This window comes from Pyrus communis, chromosome 11, assembly GCF_041283825.1.
Source record: "Pyrus communis isolate YQ-2024b chromosome 11, ASM4128382v1, whole genome shotgun sequence".
Classification (NCBI taxonomy): Eukaryota; Viridiplantae; Streptophyta; class Magnoliopsida; order Rosales; family Rosaceae; genus Pyrus; species Pyrus communis.
The window spans coordinates 8,896,355-8,911,747 of NC_142575.1; the positions used below are offsets into that span (position 1 = coordinate 8,896,355).

Here is a 15,393-nt window from a genome sequence, read left to right on the forward strand (position 1 = left end):
AAGTGTAATGTGAATGCGTGATATATTTAAACCAAAACCCCAAAAGTCCAAAGAGATTCTACAAGAGTGAGAATGCATGCTAGATTTTTTTCTTCCTCCTCCTCCTCCTCCTATATTATTAATTTATTATTTTTATTTATCAGGTATAAATTTTGAAAATTATTATTGACACTCCAAATTTTTCATTCTACACTCCAAACTTTCTATATTTAAAAACAAAACTACTCTTATGAAGAGTGTACAATAAATTTTTTGAAGTGCAAATAACACTTTCCTTGATTTTTTTGCTAGCATATCAATTTTGTCCCTGCAGGCACAGTTTCCTATCCCACTTGACTTCTTTTTTCTAAATTTTGCCCCCATCAGGATTTCTTTGACCGTTACATTTGACCAGTCAACTAACTTGACTAATCAATCCCCATGTTTTCATTCCCATGTTAGCCCCACATTTCCTCCCTGGCCCCACCGCAATGTTTGCAGTTCACACCAAAGGTGCTATGCTGCTTAACCTGTGAAAACTACATTTTAGTCGCAGGTACCGGTTGATAGTACGAGATGTTTAGATGTTGGATTTTAGGTCCTAAGATTTTTGGTTGCACGCATTCAATTCGTTTGTGATATGTCATATATTTTGTAGAATTATCATTCAACTATATCATCCATCATTATTATATACAAATTTACAATTAAAGCAGTTAAACGTATTTATTCATACACAAGAGAAATGATGAAGAGACACTTTAAAAAAATGAGACTCTCCATAGACTTACTGTCATTTTATATTTTTGCACAATATTTTATAATTATGTCTCGAAAATTACCGTTAAACTGTGAGATAACAGGATGTACATAAAAAGTCCCGTTACTATTTCTCTCATACACAATTACACTCAAAATCCTGGTTTCCTTTCTATCCACATGATTTGTGTGAAAATAAACATTTACCATCGAATTAATATCCTATTTAACCCTAATTTGCCTATAATTGATTATAAAAATGCTTATCAATGTTCTTGAAATGGAATTTGGAGCCAATTAAAGCCAAAAACTTGTTTCATAGGATCCAAAGATGGACTGGTCTCAATCATTGTTTGTTTATTACTTTGTTTCTGACATATAATAACATGCAAATTATAATTGAAATCTTGGTTGGAAACATGGTGTTTCCCGCCAAGTACTCCAAGAATCTTGGGCCATACACATGTAAAGATGGCTCAATATCAACCGTTGGATTATCACATGCATGTGGATAACAAAATAGGGATTATGATGCTTAATATAAATTTGTTTAATAAAACAAGCCAATTAGTGAGCTAATAATTTAGATTAAGGAATGATGACACTAGCTAGACTTTAATTCCAGAGCAAGAAAGTTGCTGTTAGAGTGAAAAACGACAAGAAATGATTTCAAATTTCATACGTAACATCCAAACTCGCCTTATAATCATGTGTGATTTTGATGTTATTAGTTTTTACTATTAAAAAAATACAAAAAAAATAAAAAGAAGAATTTGTTTGGTGTTTTGTGAGAGTGAGAAGAGCAGCTTTATTTGGATTAGGTCCACCGTCGCATCGTTAGGAACAGAGCTATAAATTTCTCCTAATAGGGACCATCCGAAAAACAACTAAAAAAATCTTATTATAGTATAGTTTTATACCCAAATATAATAATAAGGACGATTTCAAATGATGATGTATCACAATTTCAATGTTACAAAAAATTCAATATAGTAGTGGAAAGTGGCAAAATGATGAAAAAAAATATTAATACATGATAGGTAAGGGATGGGTTTTTCGGTTTGAATGACATAACAAGAGCACTTTTGCTCATACAATATTTTGATACGGAGCATAAGTAATATGAACGTATATTGGATATTAGATATATATATTTTCTTCATAGATAGCGTATGTATATAGTATAATTATAATCTTCATTAGCTGTCCATGCGCATTGTTATCTAATAACTCAATATCACTTGTTAATCTCACATCATGCTATTAGATCGAGACAATACTGTGATAATAAGACGGTGTACCAAATATAAGCCATCAAGAATGAGGCATTGGTTTCAAGAAAACGGGCAAGTCTCACACTTTACTGGGAAAAGGAAAGAAAACTGTACTGTTTATTTTTAAGATGAGCATGTCATTGTTTGTACACAAAAAATATCTTACTAGAGATGATATATATATTATATATATATATATATAATATAATATAATATATACATATATGTTGCAGAAATCAAGAACTTTCTTCAATAGAAGCAGATGGTAATCACATTTGTTTAAGTTATCGGGCATAGCAAAAAGACAAGATTTGGTTGTTGAGCTGATATTTGATCTGATCTGGGCCCGATATTGCACCTTTGCAGGCTGATGTTGTTTAAGCTATCAAAGCTGCATGGATTAAGAAAAATGTTATCTTGCAATATAGTTTTATAGAATGTGAATATGAATTATTGATCACGTTGATTTGATCAACAACGAACATTTTTATGATACAGTTTAGTCTTCATGTTTATGAACTATTAGTTTGTTGATATATAAGACTCCATTTGCCCGAAAAGATTTTACGTGTTGTAACATTAGTTTTATAAAACCACATTCTGTAACACGTGTTTTTTTTAACTAAAACAAACACTAAAATATGTACAAATATGTCGTCCAATATTATAACACAATAAATTAGTAACCGTACGTAGAAATGATAAGATCACATTGACAAAATTTATGCTTGCCCAAACAAACTTAGGAAACAAGAACCAAGAAGAATATGGTAATTTAAAGCACTCTAATATATTGGGAGAGAAAAACTCATATACATGGTTTACACATTGTCCTGCCCAATGAGTCTTTATTTGATATTCATGAATTAACTCTGTTTTTTCTTAATTATAAGTGATATTTTTATTCTAAATTACACTAAGAGAAGGAAGAGGTTTAAACACAAGATGAGTGGGACAAAGAGTAAGATCATATTCACCTGAACAATCTGCCACTTGTCAAATTCATTTTTCTTCTTCTTTAAGTTTTCATCCAATGCACATAATAATACCAATCGAATTAATTGCATTATAGTTGTATTGTGTGTAATAGCACTTCTTCGAATAGATGATACAAATTTAGGATGTAAAGCCACATTACATCTCATTTTACATTTCTCGGAGAGGCATATTTTAGTTCTCTTCCAGTGGAAGAGATGTAAATTTAGTATCTCATTTATTTTTCTCTCTTTAACCAGTAGAGTCCACCTCAAAACATGAAGGAAAAAAAAAATGTAAATTCACATTTTTATTTACGTCTTCTTGCTTGTGAAGACGAATGTTTTATATTTCTTCCATTAGAGAACTTTTCGACCAACAAAAAATGTAAAATGCGCATTCCAAAGCACTTTGCATCTATATTTGGAATGCACTTACCAATAAATTGATCTATGGGTTTTCAATTCAATAGCCGAAGTCCACACATTAATCAATGGTTGTCAAACAAGGTTACACACAGAATAAACCAAATACAAATAATTGCCTTACAATTGGGCATAAATACACACACACACATGCCAAAGCGGGCGTAAACACAAGTACAGAGTACAAAATAATGGTGGTTAAATTATAGTGGTATTGCTTTTAGGGTTGATTAGGACATATCAACAAAAGATTGGACCACAAGTACCACAAGACCAACCAAAAAACTGAAAAATTCTACCTACCTATTTCTTTTCCTCTTTTATCTCAAAACACAAAAGAAGAGAAAATTTTGACCCAAAAAAAGAAAGAAAAGAAATCCTAATAGATTTTATTGAAAGTGTGATTTTCTAATTTTCATAAACTCTCTGACACATCATATTTTTGACATAATATAAAAAAGACACGAAAATTAATGTTAAAATATATTATGTCAAAAAATTCAAAGAAAATCTTACCATGCGCATTTCTAAAAAAAGTTAATAAGAAGAAAAGAAAAATGAAGATCGTCACTCTCTCTCTCCTTGTGTCTGTGTGTCACAGTCACCAGTGTTTTCCTGTCCCAAGCATCATCATACGGTCCACATCATAAGAACCTTCAATCAAGACAACCACAGTAAAAGACAACAGCTATTCACAATTAAGATATCAAATTAAAAAAAAAAAAAAAGGAAGAGTTTTAACTCCCTCTCAGTTCACTAATTTAAACTACATATTAATAAAACTTTGTTTGTCAACTAAAACTCTAGCAAATTACCACTCTAACCCTCTCACTAGAACTAAACAAAAAAACGTGGACAATTTGGTAATTACGCCAAACATAAGGTTTACTGTTTCTTATGCTAACATCACAACCATGTAAATATGGCATATCATATTTAAAAATTAAAAAATAAATAGATAAACCCCACTTTTCTCCCCTCATCCTCTCTCTACATTCCCCACATTCTCCTACCTCTTCTCTTCCCTTTATTTATTTATTTTTCTTTTTTAAGTTGTCAGCCGTGCTCATTAATGATAAGTCATAGTAAAATAAAAAACAAATTCAGTTGCACATATAAAGTGTGTGCAATTGCTAGTATTTATGAAAAATTAGAAGTAAAAAAAGTTTTATTACATATTTTGATGTAATAATACAATGTCATATGTACAACGAGAGGATGAGCATGTAACATATGTAAGTCATCCTCATGTTTAAGCCAAAAATAATGAATAAAAAAGTATATTATTGTCCTCTGGCCCATCCTTGACGCAAGAGGATTCTCGTCGGATCCTCTTTGTAAGGATCCTTAAATCACATTCGTTCATCGTACATTGTGCGATAATAAATCTTTGTAATTTTTTATTTAAAATTAAATATAAACAATACCTAACAAAGAAGATTCGGCGAGAATCCTCTGTCATCCTTCACCACTACAATCCAGAATCACCTACCCAAATCTCTGTTTTTCTTGGTTTATTACAATTTATAAAATTTGTTTTATAAAATTTTACACGAGGATTGTGCAGCTGAAGTCTGCAGGAAAACGAGCGACGACTTCGAGGAGGAGGCGAGGACCTGGGGTGGGCGGTGGATGTACGTATGACGGGAGGTGCGGTTAGTAATATGAAAAAATTGGAAATTGAAGAAGTAGTGGTGGAGGGGGCCCGCAAAATAGTTGCATCCACGCCAGAGTGGGACCCACAGGAGAATGGGATGGGAGAGTAGCAGCTAAAGCCTAAGGCTAGTGGGGGCTGGCGCAGCGGAGAGACACTGAGGCGTGTTGTGGTGGCCTCGTTCTATATATGAAACCGTTGCAGAGCACAGGAGGAGGGACTCGAATTTTCTCAACCACCCACCACATACACACAACTCACACACTTTCTCTGCGTGCAAGCCAAACCAATATCCAACCTCATCGATCATCTCCCTTCTTGTACGGGATCAAAACCCCATCTCTCTCTCTCTCTCTCTCTCTCTCTCTCTCTCTCGATTGGGTTTGCTTTGTTATATATTGGATTGGAGAGGTAGGGTGGTGACTTGAGCTTCTCTATTACCTCACTCTGCATGTGAATCCTCTCTCTCTGCCTAAACCAAAAACTTTATCTCTCTCTACTCTTCAATATCCCTCTCTCTCTAAAAAAACAGTGTTTTCTTGCAAATTGAGGAGTGTTTGATTGATTGCATGAACTGATGGATCCGGCAAGTGGACAACAACAACACCAGGTAGGATATTTCATGAGAATTCATCAGAAGCTGTTTTCATTTTTGTTGTGTCTAGTTTCCAATTATATTATAGGATGGTGGTCCTTAATTTCTTTAAATTTTTACTTATATTACTTTTCTGTTTTGGATTAATGTAATTTACCTTGATTGTTATGAGTTGGTGGCTGATTCTGTTTGGTTTTGGGTCCAATTCTTAAAGAAGAAGGCTTTTGGCTTCGAGTTGTTCTTCAATTTTCCAGAAAAATAATTCATCTTTGAGTTGTGTCTTATGTTATTTATGAATGATGTTTAATATGTTATTTATGAATGATGTTTAATCTGTTTTTACAGTTTATTTTTTCTTCTGGATTGAATTTTCATTGTTGATAGGAATAATGAATTTTTTTTTGGTGAAATAGTAAACTTAAAAAGCAAGCAAACATGAAATTATGTTGCAGTTAATAATTACGTTCAGTTCTAGGTCATGCCATGAGTTCATACTCACAATTTGGACAACTCGAGCGATTCACAGTCTAAAACTGTTACGAGTTGTCGTCGTACAAGTTTGCCTGCACAATACATGTGAATGCAACATATGTAACTTAAAAGCAAAGCTTAGAATATATATTTTCTATATACTATTTATCTATTACACTATTACTTCATGTCTTGACACATGTTATTGTCTGTTAAATTCTCAATTTTCTAATTTTTTTAATTTTTTATTACCATCAATGGTTCAGGAAATGTCAGCTCAATCACTGGACATGCTGGTCTGCTCAAAATCCCAACAGCAGCAGCAAGACAGGAAGCCCAGGCCTCAGCCAGAACAAGCCCTAAAGTGTCCAAGATGTGACTCCACAAACACGAAGTTCTGTTACTACAACAACTACAGCCTCACTCAGCCCAGGTACTTCTGCAAGTCCTGCAGAAGGTACTGGACCAAAGGTGGCACCCTCAGGAACGTTCCTGTGGGTGGAGGCTGCAGGAAGAACAAGAGATCATCGTCAACGAAACGAGCTCAGGACCAACCGCTCACACCCAATTCCAACCCACTCCCAGCCCTAGGTTATGACTCAAATGACCTCACCCTTGCATTTGCTAGGCTCCAAAGGCAACAGTCATGTGGTGGGCAGTTAGGATTTGATGACCATGACCACATTACTCTCTTGGGAAATCCCACAAATGCCCCTGATCATAACATTCTTGGAAACCCTACTTCAGCTCCTGGGTTTCTTGATGCACTGAGGACTGGGTTTCTTGAGACCCACAATGGTAATTTCCAGAACTTGTATAACTATGGGTATGGGAGTGGGAATGGGAATTTGGGTGAGGTGGAAGATTGTGGTGGCGGAATGGGAATCCACCACCCATTTGAAGAAGCCACCACCAACTCAACCACCACAGCAGTGACAGTTACAACAATGAAGCAAGAACTGTTCAATGGCCAAAGTGAGAGCAGCAACAGAGTTCTGTGGGGGTTTCCATGGCAGATGAACGGTGGAGATCATCATTCAAACATGATGGGGAATGGTAATCACGAGTATGATTCAGGAAGAGAGAGCTGGAATGGGATTGCTTCATCTTGGCAGCATGGACTTCTGCACACTACTCCCCTCGTGTAATAAAAACCCTTGAGCAGCAAGGTTTTTTTATTTAGTGTGTTGGTGATCACCAAGAAACAAAAACTATGAGAAAAGCATAGGTTTTAATTTAATTTGTTCACTTAATTATCAGACTTAAATGTCAGTTTTAGTGCTTTTAAGTTTTGTACTAATTAGTTATAACTTATATATCTTTTGTATTTCCATCTACCTTTTTTTCGTTGGTAAACTAAAGAAATCTCATATTTGCGACTGATTTTTCTTCTCACTAATTCATTCCAAGGCGAATATTTATTAGACAAATGAATCACTTTTTAAACACAAATAAATATCTATTAAGCCGAATACGTCACTAAAACTAAATACTCGTTCAATTAATTTTTTATATCAAATAATTCATGTACTATGTCATCAATAATAAAAAAATAAATACATTAATCAACGAATAAATAATAATTTCATCCTCATCAATCTCCTAAATATTACTCAATTGTATAGTCTGAACACCACTGGAACTATATTTTAATTGCGACAGCGAATCCATGTATTTGTCAAGAAACTTGCAAGGTTTGCTAAGGAATCATTCATCCTTTCATCCATTTCAAAGAAAACGGTGGTAAGCGGAAATTTTTAATTATGACGGGAACACAAGTGGTATATTATATATTTTTATATAAGTGGTGGGAAATTTTATTTTTGAAGTTATTAACTTTTTAACACACAGATCTCATCATTTGTATAATGACATGTGGTGTACCACATCATGTGCTGGTCGCATTGAAAAATCTTTCTGGTAGGGGAGAAATTTTTAGTTATGACGGAGACACGGATGATACACCATATTTTTTTATGTAAGTGATGAAAAATTTTAATTTTTAAGTTATTAATCTTTTAACAAACATATGCTACCATTTATATAAGAACACGTGATGTACCATAGGTAATATTGAAAAATCTCTCCTAGTAGGAGGGAGGGAGGGAGAGAGAGAGAGATGTTTCATGGATTGTGCAGTCTGAACTGTCTGATTGATATAAAAGCCAAAGTAGTTGCAGCAGCAACAGGCTTTGGATTTGGAGTTAGTGGAGTTTTCAACATATTCTGCTATGATTACATCTTATTTTCAGGTAGATATTCTTGGAATATTTTAATCTCGGGATTATATTAAATTACCTAGGAATAAATTAATTATATTATAATTGAAACTTGATAGGGTTTCTCTTCTCCCGGAGCAATACAAATTTCAGTGAAGCATGACTGCATGAACCACCATTTTCTTAGTCGATTTTTTATTTTTATTTTATTTATATTATAGCAGACCAAATCTAAGTTAGGATTTGGGCGTGAAAATTAGTCAGCACCGCAGCACCCATTTGAAAATTCCATTGGGGCAGTTGTGCGACTTGCGTCTCCTTTTTTTATTTTAGTAGATAGTTTTATTATTTAATTAATTTTATTTGACTGGGACATTTGAATTGTAAATGCGACAAGATTTTCAAATGGTTCAATTTTTTAAGCAGCAATTTACTCCAATTTGATTGTATATGATTTGGTATGTTTGGATTGTGTCGTGCTGAGAGTGACAGGTGTCGTTGATGACAAATCGTCGTTATTCACGATCGCCAAACATGCCCTACAAAGTTTGTCCAATATTTCCATATTATATTGTATGTGAAGGCATCCCAATTTGTTACATTTGTGCAATGTTTTTGTCAAAGATAGACGAAATCTTCTTGTACCATATGCTTTTGTAAGTATGAAACCTGTTTTTTTCCCCCCAAAATTCGTACGAAGTTTGAACTTAAATACGAGGGACGATTTTATTCTTTTTGATCAACATGGATGCTTTTGTTCACACTCCAAATGTTAGTGTGTCTAGCCATTTAGTATTATGGAGTAGTATTTCTCTTTTACTTATAAGTGAGAAGTCTTAGATTCGATTCTCACAAAAGACGAATTTGAACCACATTATTGTTAGCTCATTGTGAGGCTTAACCCACCATCTTCCCCATGTAGATAATATCGTCTGTTAAAAAAAAAAAAAAAAAATTAGCGTGTTGACGCGTTTAATGGGAGAATCTGAAGTTAGGGCTGGCCCTAAGAATTTGGGGCCCAAGGCAAACATTCAAAATAGGGGCGAGTTCTCTGATACCAGATCATTTGTATATTGATATGTATAAAAAAGTATAAATAAATACATGAAAAAGTTTATTTCTACATCAATTATTATTAAAATTAATATCAAAAGAAAAATATATATACGAACACTACTTAAATATCAAAGATCTCGCATTTTTTAGACGCAAATGTATTAATTAAGCTATTATTTCGCTTCTTATTCGCACACATGCGCGCACACACACATAAAATTGGAGGGCTCTATACAGCCTACCTACTCCGACTACCGTTAAGGTTGGCCCTGTCTAAAATCATACTTAGACTCCATCCATCTTCTGTTCCAGTGAAATTAAAGTATCCATCACAAAATTAGATTACAAAAAACATGGTATTTTGGCAATATGTTTTGTTAATTTGTATAAGATTGAATTCTTTTTATGTATTGGAGATGGAAATTGTTTCCAAAACACTCCATGAAAATCATAATCGTGTTTGGAATTTAAACTCAAAAAGGATTTATGACACTTCAAAATTGTCAGCTTAGCTATAGCAATTTTTAATCTTTTAAGTTCAAGAATTTAAGATTAATAATTTCAAGGGTAAGTGGTTAATAGCTTTCAACATTATTAATTAACTCTTTTGTTGTTGACATTTGTTGTCACTTGTCAATGCCACATTAGGACTTTTACCTTATTTTTTTGTCAAACGAAAGAGAAGTTTGATTAAATTCGAATGGAAACGTTTACATCAGAAACCAAGGTATTGAATAACCACTCCAGCTCAAGACAATCCCACCTATGAAGGCCATCCTACTGACCTTGTTGTTTTAAACGCCTAATATCGGATAAGATACTTTCAAGCATAGCCTCTGGTTGCATAGCACCAGTAATCATCCCAAGAAAACATTTAGAATTTTACTCCAGCTATATATCGGAAAAACCTTTCTCCACACATGCAAAAAGAGCCGCCCTTTTCAATTCCGCTTCAGCCATTAAACTGGAATTGCAAGGAAAGATCAAATGCAAAACTTCTACTTGTGATTTGAGTGTTCCGTTGGACGCTGGATTTTCCTCCTTCAAGGTGGAATAGATCAAATGCTTTATTTGTTACTAATCAGTTGATCAAATGCTTTATTCATTATTGGGCTTTTTTCTCGGCCCAATCGGTTGGCTGAAGTTGGGTCAACCACACAAACAGAGCAGAAAAGAGTAACTTTTTTGTTTTTTTTTTATTTTTAAACAAACGATATTATTTACACACTAAGACAGGGAATGAGCTTAGTCTTAGAATGAGCTAACAATAATATGGTTCAAATTCGCTTTTGACGAGAATCGAACCTAAGACCTCTCACTTAGAAGTGAAGAGAAATACCACTAGACCGTAGTACTAAGTAGTTAAACACACTTATGCAAGTAAAAAGCTAGTGAAAGTGGAAAGCACAAGAACTCTGACTAATTATGACTAGGATGCCAACATTTTGTCAAACCATTCTTCTATATTCAAGACCTGATTATATTTGTGAATCAGACTGAACAATGGTCATTCAACTTTTGCTGTTGTAGTTTTCCCTTCACCGTTTAATTAGATTGGACGGCAAGTAACCACAATTATAATAAACACGGAGGTTAGGAGAATGGGACTCGACGAGAAGTACCAATATCGAATAAGATTGAGGATAGGAATATTAGAATCTATAACCATCAGAGGAAACATGTACGGCACTCTAAGAGAAAGTTACCTATGCCACTGCGGTGGTTCCCAATCTAATGACGGACTGCCTTAAGTTCTAAATTTTTTCACATGCCACGCCATTATTGGCTCGAGAGAGCCACAGTAACATCCCCATCCCCAAGTAATTGGACAGAGCTTGGTTGCTGAAAAAAATTAGCAGAAGCTCTTGCTGCTAGCAAATCACACGTGATCAATTTACGATTAAAAAAATCAATTACTTGAACACGTGTCCACTCATGATTTGCTAGCAGCAGGAGCTGCTGCTGATTTTTCAATAGCGAAGCTTCATTCCAAGTAATTGGGGAGAAGAAATCTTGATGCTATTATTCAAAGAGTACATGGTACATCTAGAGTACGAGGAAAATACTAATTTAAAACAAATAGCGTATTTAGTTAAAATATATATTCTGATAAAACCGCAAGCTCAGAACCCAAATGGAACACCACAAGGGGGTTAAACACAGTGGGGGCATTGAGGGAGTGCGAAAGGTGCAATCGCACACGCCCCAAATTTGAAGTTTTTATTAGCACTTTAAAATCTCATTGCACTCCTTATAGGTGTAATTTTTTTTAATATAAAAATTTGGAGTACATAATTAGATATTTGAAATGTCGATCACAACCTAAAAACGATTTTTTTTTTTCAATTTATTTATATAATAATGTTATGTATGTTGTAGTACTAATCAAGTCAAAAATATGATTGTGTAAATCTTAGGAAATTCTTATGGGATTTATGGGATTCTACCATATTGCATCTTTAAATATTATTCTATTAGAGTTGTGATTCTATTGGGATAAGGAACTAACCTCTCCTACTACTATAAATAAAGGCCAGTGGGGGTGAGTAAACACACCTCAGAATTCACCCAATTCTCTTTATACTTGCCGCACCCTCTCTCTCAATCTCTCTATAATTCTTCAGTCAAATAGGTCTACAACAATATATTGAAGGGAAACTTTGAAATTAGAGTTCTTGAAACTTTTTTTTCTTGTTTGGTTGTTTTAGATTGAAGTGCATTTGATTATTTAGTGAAAATTATGATTATACCTCTTTTTACTTTTTATTTAATCTGTCCTAAAGTTCTTTTTGAAAAACCATCTTATAAAAGGGCCCTTTTGGCTCTTGAAATTTCAGAGACGGCTCTAGTTAAACAATGCGCATTTCACCAAGAACAAGAACAGAACCGCAAACTCAGAACCCAAACGGAACACCAAATGGGGATAAAACAATGCTCAATTCGCACAAACAAGAACGGTGAACACAAACAATTCACTACGAAGGAAATGAAAATCATATTTAGCCACAGAAATTTCCATCATTAAAACATAAGCATCCAAACATAGAGCAAGGGAGCAGGAGAAAAGGGAAACAAAAAGGTCATGAAATGCTGACAAAATTGTCTCTAAATCAAAATGTCCAAGTAGCACAACAGATAAAACATTTTTAAAGAAATTTAAGATCTTGGCTTCTCCTTCTTCTCCTTGAAGAGGGCAAGAAGTGACACACCAGAAACCTTCACCACCTTGAACCTAACTCCGGGAATATCACCAACAGCATGACCCTTACGACCAAACCCAGCAATAAGAACCTCGTCCTGCAAACGGCCACAATAATCAGTACAACCGAAAAAAAACCTAAAGAAGCTAAGATGATTTAACATGAATGCCAAATTCTGGCAACAAATTTTGTCTCCACTATCTATACTCACATTCTCTTCAATGTAGTTCAAGCAACCATCATTTGGCACAAAGGCAGCAATCTTCTTTCCGTTCTTAATAAGCTGAACTCGAGCACACTTTCTAATGGCAGAGTTAGGCTGCTTAGCTTCAATACCACTGCATAATTAAACACCCAAATATTGTGTTATCGTCTTTAAACGAATTTGGAAGAAAATGAATCTATCTGAATTTTCCTTACATTTTCTCAAGAACGATGCCTTTTGCGTGGGAAGATCCAGAAAAGGGTTTCTTCCACTCATTTCCAAGATGGGACTTCTTGTAGGACTTGTCAGCCCACCTTTGGTTCCTACGGTGGGTCTTCAGCTTGCGAGCTGCTCCCATTCCACGTGTCTTCCTGTAGAAATTTGGTAACAGGGTTACGGCATTATAGTCCTACAACATCTTAGAATCTATAACAGAAACATTCGTTATTGCATCGATGATGAATAAGCAAGGAATCAAATAACAAACCACTTCAAATGTCAAAATGTACAACACCAGCTTGTTTTCTCGGCGTCTAATAACCGGAAGTTAATGACTTGCATTAATACATTCACAATATCATCTTCTAGAACTTAAAACCCAACTTGTAAACCCTTCAACTGAAAATCTTTCTTTGAAAGACTACAGCTTTTTAATGTCATAAAAATAAATCTTCTCGTAATATTTAAAAAAAAAAAAACATTTCCTCACAAAAAATAACACTAAAAAAGCTTGTCCTTCCAAATAAAAATCACTAAAAGTAATCCGACTAGGACCATTATCCATCGAAACAAACAGATGATTTGAAACTATACAAATCGAAATAATCCTCAAAACACGAACATATATACATTCGATACTCGGATCCAAACAGGTTTAATAATTTCCAATAAATAATATAATCTCAGTCGCAAAAGAATCTATCTCCTCCTTAAGCTACTTTGTCTAACTATAATTTACAAATTTACAGAGATTTCAAGCAGATTTATGCGACAAATTCAATCGAGAATACAGTTTCAGAGAAAACAAACAGAGAGCGAACAGTAGATTGAATGGAAGAAGGAAGTGGAAGCTTACCCCATGGTGACGGAACAAGAAGATAGTGGGCGATTAGCAGGGAGAGATTTGGAGCCGCAGGAAGAAGAAGAGCTTCTTGGTCGCTAACAGCAATAAGAAACCCTAAGGGCTTATCGCGCTTGCTTAAATACACGCCTTCCCGTTGGGCTTACAAGTTAGAATTTTGCGGACATAATGGGCCTGTTCATAGTGAACTCATATAACCTTCCAATACATAAGCCCACTGTTGATGGAAATATCCACACAAAACCTCTATTTTGATTTTTAGGTTTCTATGTTAGCTCTTTCCATATAAATACTTGTCACGTGTTTAAAAAAAATGCATTACTCGTTTAACGGGAGTTTTTTCACGTGGTGAATAGGTGATTTGAGAGAGTTTCTAGCAATGAGGACAATGTCACGTGATGTTATTATTGCACATCCCCGTATGTATTTGTTTTTTTTTATAAATATAAATTAAAAGTGAAATATATCAATTATGTCGCTTATCAATATTATACTACGTGACAATATTTCCAAAACACATAAAAATGTCTCTAGAATCAAGGAGTTCTAGCTACAATTCATAAATTTTTTCGTACTAAATGGTTATCTTTTGGCCTCGTTTGGTATAGATGATTGAATTGGAATGGGTAGCACACTATTTTCAAGGTATATTGAAGATAAAAATGAAAAACTGCGACCAACTTAAGGGTAGGAGATAAATTACTCAAGAAGAAAACTTATACATTCTAATATTTTCCCAAAATAGAAAGATTAGAAAGGAATTTTTTTCTTCATGTTCCTTCAATATCTACCTTAAATTTAGAAGTTATCCATTTCAATCCAAAAGTTTTCAGAATTGTGCACTTCAAAATTCTGTAAATAATAATTTATACTTTAAAACATGTGACTAATCATCTCCTACCTAAGACCATCTCCAATGGTGACTTAAAACCTAAATTTTCCCTCCCCCCCCCCTAAAATCCACTCCAACCCAAAACCTAAACTAAACCTAAAACCTAAAACCCAAAAGGAAGGCAAATACCAGCCACAATTTAGCCCACAAATTCAAGTGAGACCCACGGATGAGAGTGAAATCTGGGTTGTGAAGCCCACACCCCAAAACCCACTCGCCCAACACGCTACACGCGCCAAGGACCTTTCCAGCCGAGGCCCACCCACGTGGGGCTGTCCCCTTTGCGTGTCAACATCATTGTAGCCAACGGCCAGTTTAATTGGACCGTTGGTTAATCCAACGGTCCACGTTCAAATTTTTTTTTTATATTTATATATTTATTGAATTCAACGGCTTAGATCGAATATAATCAAATCTAACGGTAAAAAAAAGATCTAACGGTCCAAATTTAAATCCAACGGCTAAATTAATTTAAAAAAATTATTTAACTTAAAATTCAACCAAAAACTCTATAAATACCTATGTATTTGTTCAAACATCCACACAAAACTCACTTTTCCCTTACAATTTTTCCAATTTTTCTTTCTACCATTTCTTCTCATTTCCAA

At 34.4% G+C, this 15,393-nt stretch overlaps 2 protein-coding genes across 2 annotated transcripts; one reads left to right on the forward strand and one right to left on the reverse strand.

The window, feature by feature from the left end:
* The first annotated feature begins 5,211 nt into the window (after nucleotides 1–5,211).
* On the forward strand, nucleotides 5,212–7,469 carry LOC137743723 (dof zinc finger protein DOF2.1-like). Its single transcript, XM_068483669.2, has 2 exons — nucleotides 5,212–5,676; nucleotides 6,399–7,469. The coding sequence occupies exons 1-2, from the start codon at nucleotides 5,644–5,646 to the stop codon at nucleotides 7,278–7,280; spliced, it is 915 nt and encodes a 304-aa protein (XP_068339770.2). The 5' UTR covers nucleotides 5,212–5,643; the 3' UTR covers nucleotides 7,281–7,469.
* Nucleotides 7,470–12,378: 4,909 nt separating this feature from the next.
* On the reverse strand, nucleotides 12,379–14,026 carry LOC137742229 (small ribosomal subunit protein uS12). The gene is made up of 4 exons (XM_068482040.2): nucleotides 13,888–14,026; nucleotides 13,028–13,183; nucleotides 12,819–12,945; nucleotides 12,379–12,704 (listed from the first exon to the last, which is right to left on the reverse strand). Exons 1-4 carry the CDS (start codon nucleotides 13,890–13,892, stop codon nucleotides 12,564–12,566), a joined length of 429 nt encoding a protein of 142 aa, XP_068338141.1. The 5' UTR covers nucleotides 13,893–14,026; the 3' UTR covers nucleotides 12,379–12,563.
* Nucleotides 14,027–15,393: the final 1,367 nt, after the last annotated feature.

Excerpts from the sequence above, each read along its gene's own strand:
- LOC137742229 (XM_068482040.2), bottom strand. Across the intron at positions 12,946-13,027 it reads GGCATCGTTCTTGAGAAAAT|TGGTATTGAAGCTAAGCAGC; the intron begins GTAAGGAAAATT and ends TTAATTATGCAG. Across the intron at positions 12,705-12,818 it reads TGAACTACATTGAAGAGAAT|GACGAGGTTCTTATTGCTGG; the intron begins GTGAGTATAGAT and ends GGCCGTTTGCAG.
- LOC137743723 (XM_068483669.2), top strand. The coding sequence starts at position 5,644 with ATGGATCCGGCAAGTGGACAACAACAACACCAG. Across the intron at positions 5,677-6,398 it reads GTGGACAACAACAACACCAG|GAAATGTCAGCTCAATCACT; the intron begins GTAGGATATTTC and ends TCAATGGTTCAG.